The sequence below is a fragment of the Phragmites australis genome, chromosome 6 (assembly GCF_958298935.1).
Source record: "Phragmites australis chromosome 6, lpPhrAust1.1, whole genome shotgun sequence".
Lineage (NCBI taxonomy): Eukaryota > Viridiplantae > Streptophyta > Magnoliopsida > Poales > Poaceae > Phragmites > Phragmites australis.
The window spans coordinates 40,089,239-40,096,650 of NC_084926.1; the positions used below are offsets into that span (position 1 = coordinate 40,089,239).

Sequence of the window (7,412 nt, forward strand, 5' to 3'; positions counted from 1 at the left end):
AAGGACCTTGAGATTGTCTGCCCTGGGGGCACCACAACGAGTGGAGCCAACGTCAGAGGCGACTCGGCCTTTGCTAAATCCTCCAAGATCATCGACCTTCCTGGCGAGGAATGGGAGGAGACACCATGATCCACAAGAAGAGTTGCCTTATAGTCTTGCAAAAACTTCGATGGGTGGCCGGCTAGGTGAACTCCTACTTTTATAGTTCGGCCAACTATTGATTCACGTCTGGAGGTCCTCGATCCTATCATTTACTGCCCTGGGGGCTTACAACTGCTTCCCGGTCAAAAACCGTGCATGTGTGGCTGCATCTGGACACCAACACCTTAGCTTCTTATATCTATCTCGTCTTAAACACCCCACTCTCGGAAGTACTGAGGAGCCTCAACTGATGCGGCATCCGAACCGCTCAAAATCCAAGGGGGCGCATATGGGGAACCGAAAGTCACTTGAGCCTAGTGGCAATCAATGTTTCTCTCTCTCTTTCAGAACTCTTAACCTCCTCACATGATGTGAAGTTTAGAGTTAAAATCTGAAAGCTAAATGGTGTCAACGACCACTCTCTGGATGGACTATGTACCCACAGAGCCCAAGTGGTGCAACCAGACCTGACCATAGCCACGGGAAAGCTTGGGGGCTACTGTCAACGTATTGAGTAAGAGGGCATTCTAGCTAACAGGCCCCATGAGGAATGTGGCGTTCGGTGGTGGATTTTTCCTGAACCCTTATCCCATCGAGGGACCAGCTCTTGGCTTGCCTGATCAGCGCAAGGCTTGCACGGCCAGCCTCCTTGCGATATAATATGGTCTCGTGACTAGCCCTTGCTGGTCATAGGATGCCCATACCTAACCCGTCTAATTGTATTTATTGGTGTCTACTCAAGTATTTTCCTTCCCGAAGCACCTCCTCCAGCGAACAAAGTCGTGGTCGGCGCAGATGAGCAATGCCCTGTCCCGTAGCATTAATTTCTACGAAGTGGGGTGTTGCAGATCGACTTGCGCCATGCGACGGATGGGATAGAATCTGCAGAATGACTGGGCAAATGGATTATTTTACAGATAGACTCACAGAGCGCAGGGACGGGACGACTTGGCAAACGAACTTGCGGCGCATGGTGATGGGACATGTCGGGCGACCAGGGGAGGCAGGTGCGGCAACGTTCCACGGATAGGACGAACAAGGAGAGCTCTCAGGGTAAATTGGGTTCACCCGGTTCTTCATGATAATGATCTAGAATATCTAGCCAGACACGTGTCTGCTAAACAGGGTCCACTTGTAAGTTCTCCTTCTTTTTAGTATATAAAAAGAGAAGGAGGTAGGAGTAAAAAAACTCATCTGTAACTAGTTCACAAATATTGATAACAAAATACATATGATGTAACGATGTTATTCTTAGGGAGATCTGAACCTAGATAATCCTCGTGTTCTTCAGTTCATCACAAATACACGCACACCGTAAGTACCATTCACGTGCTCATCGACCGGTACACCCCAGAATCAATGTCAGGAATTAACCCTTGATAGGTAGTAGAAGTGAACGTTAGAAGACTCAGTGAAATGGTGAACGTGATTATGCAGTCGGTTGAGGACATGCATGATGAGTCGAAGCACATGCAGTAGTTGAGGACGTGCCAGATAACTCGACGATGCATGCAGTGGTTGAGGACGTGCCAAAAGACTTAGGTAGCATCGGCTATTACTAAATCAATTACGCTAACAATATTTTTCTTAGTCTTTTAATCTCCTAAGTCTTTGTTTTTTCACACTACAATAGACGCATCTCCCGGTGGCTCAAGTGGCCTAGCCCAATGTGGCAACATGCAACGACCCAAGCCTAACATAACAAGTCATCAATGCCCAATAAGGTATGCTCAACGTCCAATCTGCTAGTCCCTAATTATCCAAATGTGCAATAATATTTCGGTGCCCCAACATCCAAACACACGCATAATATGGAGTGCGATGGCACCGAACCTAGTGACGACGCAAGCAGGGACGCCATGTGCGCGACAATGTGCTACTGTAGCGGCACAATCATGAGCTTAGCAGGAAGGGGATGTGATAGTGTGTCAAAGAGCTGCAACAGCGGCACGAGTACAATCACATAATTTTCTTAGCTATTTACACAAATCCGAATTTGCTATTAAATTCAAAAGAATACCATTAAATCGATTGCCATATCCAGATTTATCCCAGATTTTAATGCCGACAGACCATTGTTCCAACGAATAAACCCATGATCGCAGCTTCATAATCGTGAAAGCGTCGCGGATATTCGCTTCCCTTGGGAGACCAGGCAGGCAACCACCCTTTCAGTTCAACACCGTCAACTCAACGAAGCGCAGCGCAGCGGCAGCAGAACGCCTCTCCTCTCGCCGCCACCTCCTCGCATTTGCTTGCTTGCTCCTCTCCTCTCCCCGCTCCCAAGCCCTCCCCGTCGCCGCCTCTGCCGCCGCCGTCATCGGAGCCATGTCCGGCGCGGCGGTCCAGGCGGTGGAGCCCCGCCCAGCGGCAGCTGCCGCCGCTTCTCCGGCCACCACGTCTCAGGCGGCGGCAGCAGCGAGGGGAGGGGTAGGAGGGTGCGGCGGCCCGGCACGGCCGGCGGCAACGATGGAGCACGTGCTGCTAGCGCTGCGCGAGACGGAGGGGGAGCGGGAGGCGCGGATCCGCGGCGTTTTCGGCTTCTTCGACGCGGCGGGGCGGGGCCACCTCGAGCACGCACAGATCGCAGCCGGTCTCGCCGCGCTGCGCGTGCCGGAGGGGAGCGGCGGCGGCGGGGGAGCCGAGGACTACGCGCGCGCGCTGCTCCGCGCCTGCGACCGCGATCGCGACGGCCGCGTCGGCTACGACGACTTCCGCAGGTACATGGACGACAAGGAGCTCGAGCTCTACCGCATCTTTCAGGCCATCGACGTTGAGCACAACGGGTGCATCTTACCCGAGGAGCTCTGGCACGCGCTCGTCAAGGCTGGTAACTCCAATGCCGCTCCTCGCCTCCTTCCTTCAAGTGCTTCCTCTCGTTTCGCTCGACCCTGTGATATCTCAAACCGTCAAACGTGGTTCAAGCAGAACATGGACCATGTGTTTCCTTCTAGTTCTATGTTGAGATAAGATCGTTTCATTATGTGGGAATCCGAGTTTAAGTTTAGCAATTGCTCTAACAAAATGCAATGCCACATATTGGTGGAGACATGTAGTAAGGTGATGCTTTGCTTTTGGTAAATACAGTCGCTCATGATGGTTCTAGTGAGGCCATGGGCGTCCTTAAAATAGTAACTAAGATAAGGTCGTTCCATAATTTGGATATTCGAGTGCAAATCAACACAAAGTATTGATGGAGACATACAGTATGGTGATTGTTTTGAGGTAATAAGTTGCCCAGTTGTGTCATAACTCCATTTTGCGTGTTGGTGGCGTTGGAAGCTAAATCAGTTCCCTTGAGAAGTAAAAGGGATGAAATATATGCTTGTGCTGTGGCTGCTAGAATTTTTTATGTTTGTTAGTGGCAGAGATCCTCCCTCTGGAGCTTCGTGATGTGTCTGTGGATAACTTTGGGTTTTCTCAATGTTGAAATTCGTTATTACGTTTGCTTTTCAGGTCAGCTTTGAGGAAGTTAGTCTATTTTTGTGCCATGAGAAATATAACTGACAGCTGTGATAAACTTAGTTCAGTTTTGTTTCTTGCTAGTGGTGGAAGCTAAATTGCCTCCCATGAAAAGTGAAAATATAATGCAATACATGCTTCATGAATGGAGTAGGTATCGAGGTTGGCGGTTATGATGCTTATTAGGAGGTACCTTTCCCAGGGAGCTCTGTGACATGGATAAGTTTAGGCAGTCCCAATGTGGAAATTCTATGACTTTGGCTGTTGCTGACAGCGGTGAGAAGATTAGTCCCCTTGGCTGACATGGGAAATGTAGTTGAAGCCTTGAAGGGGAGGCAGATGGCATACAAGATATGGTTGAGTGGGAAGTGCCTGAGTGTTTATCTGCCTGTACTGGTCAAACCAGTGCCCAGTCAGCCCAAGCAACAGCCTGGCCCAACACGAGCAGCCTATGGACTAGTCCTTGGAGAGCTTAGTTTTCAGCTCTGTGAATTTCACCCTGCCCATCGTAGGATGCATGCTGCCTTTAAGCTAAATTTATGAACACAAAATCCATGGACCCAACAAGGAATAATTTACGGACTATCTACTCCCTAATTTCATAAGAATGCTAGTAAAAAGGCTGCCCGTCCACACATTCAGGAGCTTTGCCCTATACACACTACTTTCTCAGAACCAAAGAGATCTGCCAACCAGAGTGACTGTGTTCCTTAGTTGTACAAAGGAATGGAGATTTTAAGCATTGGTTCTTCCTATACAAACTGTTGTATTGAGATCTGGGACATAAATATGCATGCACATATTACTATTATTGATGTGAATACATATGATGTTTTATATGATCGTGTGCTTTCTTTACACACAATGCCTTTCTTATATTTTGAATTGTAAATATGGTTCTATATATCAAAGAGATACACATGAGCTGTCATCATGGTTGTCAACTGATTGAACCAATGCAATTTTTTCCTAATTTTGGCATAATATTCTAATATTAGGAATGGACCAGAAACCTTTAACGCTAACTGTCATTGGTTTACGTTGAATAAATAAGAGATAATTGTGTATTATGCCAACATGTGTGTGTTACTCCAAGGCCAACAGAATGAAACTGGGTGATTTGGCAACATCATGAAAAGAGCCTGCTAGAAATTATTTCAGAGGATGGAGTCATGGAGACATGTAGCTTATGTTGTTGGCTTGTTGCCGATTAATACCACTGGATCTTGGAGCTTTCATTTAGGGAAAGTACATATATTGAAGTGTTTAAGCTAAGGTGGGGTTAAGTTTTGACATAGTTTCTATTTTCTAACGCAAAGTTTCTAATTCAGCGGTTTTGATTTTCAACCTTGTAATTAGTCCATGTAAATACCACAGCATAGTTTTTATTGATGTATCATAAACTCCAATTTTAGCATGGCAAATAAATCATTTCAAAATTACTAATTGGCTCATTATATCTTAATTTGTGTTTAGTCATGTATATCTGATTGTCATTACAACCATATAAAGGCTGAAAAGATCATGTGTAAGTTGTGTATATGTAGCAAGCATATGTTGGCCTAATTGGCTAATTCACCATTTTGAAAATAGGAACTGGTTCTTTGTATCTGAATTTTATTTAGCCTTGAAAAATGCACTTAACTGTTTTTGTGGACAACACTTTGGTAGAAAATGTAGATAGCTATGTCCTAAGGAACGGGCTGACAAATCTTGTCTCTTTGATATGTCTTACAAGCGATATCAGTTTACTGTTTGCAGGTATAGAGATTGATGATGAAGAGCTTGCACGATTCGTTGAGCATGTGGATAAGGACAACGATGGAATTATTACTTTTGAGGAATGGAGAGACTTTCTTTTGCTTTATCCGCATGAAGCAACCATTGAGAACATCTATCATCACTGGGAAAGAATCTGCCTTGTAGATATAGGTGAGCTGGCTGCTATACCAGAAGGAATAAGCAAACATGTAAGTGCAAGCAAATATCTGATCGCAGGAGGGATTGCTGGTGCAACATCTCGTACTGCAACGGCACCTCTTGATCGCCTGAAAGTTAATATGCAAGTGCAAACAAACAGTACTACAGTTGCACGTGCAGTTAGGGATATATGGAGAGAGGGCGGTCTGTTGGGATTTTTCAGAGGGAATGGACTGAATGTGGTAAAAGTTGCTCCAGAAAGTGCTATAAGATTCTACACCTATGAAATGCTTAAAGAATACATAATGAAAAGTAAAGGTGAAAATAAGAGTGACATTGGTACTTCTGGACGTCTCATGGCTGGTGGTTTGGCTGGTGCAGTTGCACAGACAGCAATTTATCCCATCGATTTAGTGAAGACTCGTCTACAGACTTATGAGGGTGGCAGAATTCCTGGCCTTGGTGCACTATCAAGGGATATATGGATGCATGAAGGTCCTCGAGCATTCTACAGAGGCCTTGTTCCATCTTTGCTTGGCATGGTCCCTTATGCTGGAATTGATCTTACTGTTTATGAAACACTGAAAGAAATGTCCACGACATATGTCCTCAAGGACAGCGGTACACTTCTTCCCAAATTTGTTTGCATTTCTATCCTTTTAAATCTCAATTTGTGTCACTAAATAATAATTTTATGATGTAGATCTTGGCCCTTTAGTGCAATTGGGCTGTGGAACAGTTTCAGGAGCGCTAGGAGCGACATGTGTTTACCCTTTACAAGTCATCAGAACAAGGTGGGCAGTAGATTTCGTTCATAAAATGTATACTTGTACAACCATGACTCTTTCTCACACACACATTTTTTTGCATAATGGTACTTACAGAATGCAAGCCCAGCCAGCCAATTCAGAGGATGCATATACAGGAATGGCTGATGTTATTCGGAGAATGCTAAGGCGTGAGGGAATTTCTGGATTTTACAAAGGGCTTGTACCAAATCTTCTCAAAGTGGTGCCAGCTGCAAGTATTACCTATCTTGTTTATGAGACGATGAAGAAAAGTCTCTCCCTAGATTAAATGGTTTTGTAGGTTTTGCATATCAACAGTCACCATCGATATGGTTGACTGTTGAGATAATTTTGAGGCATGACCTTCCTGAGTTCTAACTTAACGTTCCTGAAGTGTGAGATAGTATGGATAAAGTAAAGGGAGGGCATTTTCTCATTCTTATTGGCAGAAATAAAAAGGTGATACTTGCCAGATCATCAAGGTCACATACTGGAATACAGGTAGTTGCCCTTCTTTGTCAGCCTCTACTACTACTACTATTTCTCTGTATGCCTTCTTCTGCTTATACGATATTATATGGTATCTTTCAGTCCACACTTAAAAACTTCTAATCAACCTTATACCATAAGGAGGTGTGTGGATGAGGAGAATTGCTCTAGGAACTTTTGGGATTTAGTTCAAATTTGAATTAAACTATAATGATTTGGATGCAATCCCCCTTATCCAAACAAGCCCCAGGTACTGTAGGTGTTCGTCTCCTAGTGCCAACCACACAGAAGGCATTACAACAACTAGATTGTATCATACCTAGCAGTGGCTGGCTAATCCACGTTCACCAGGGAGGTGGTCGAATTCTTCTGATTGTTAGTTCTCATAATGAACCTATCATCTGGGGCCAAACCTACAGCCGCCACCCCAAGCCAGGTGCAGCAAGTCCTGATCACAGTGGCTAGGTTTCCATAACAAGCCTTGCCAAATATATCTCCCTAGAATCAGATTTATTACTTTCCCTTCAATCAGGATATCAAATTATTACTTTCCCTTAAATCAGGATATTAGCTTCCTTATTATGTATTTCCTTTCATATGCTTTCTGGTAGA

At 45.0% G+C, this 7,412-nt stretch overlaps 1 protein-coding gene across 1 annotated transcript; it reads left to right on the forward strand.

Annotated features, from left to right (window-relative positions):
• Positions 1-2,270: 2,270 nt before the first annotated feature.
• On the forward strand, positions 2,271-6,807 carry LOC133922442 (calcium-dependent mitochondrial ATP-magnesium/phosphate carrier protein 2-like). The gene is made up of 4 exons (XM_062367790.1): positions 2,271-2,971; positions 5,365-6,144; positions 6,227-6,317; positions 6,408-6,807. The coding sequence occupies exons 1-4, from the start codon at positions 2,470-2,472 to the stop codon at positions 6,598-6,600; spliced, it is 1,566 nt and encodes a 521-aa protein (XP_062223774.1). The 5' UTR covers positions 2,271-2,469; the 3' UTR covers positions 6,601-6,807.
• Positions 6,808-7,412: the final 605 nt, after the last annotated feature.

Bases quoted from the DNA above. Each gene is read 5' to 3' on its own strand.
- LOC133922442 (XM_062367790.1), top strand. From the start codon at position 2,470: ATGTCCGGCGCGGCGGTCCAGGCGGTGGAGCCCCGCCCAGCGGCAGCT. The intron at 2,972-5,364 runs GTAACTCCAATG...TACTGTTTGCAG, and splicing joins GCACGCGCTCGTCAAGGCTG to GTATAGAGATTGATGATGAA. The intron at 6,145-6,226 runs GTACACTTCTTC...TTTATGATGTAG, and splicing joins ATATGTCCTCAAGGACAGCG to ATCTTGGCCCTTTAGTGCAA.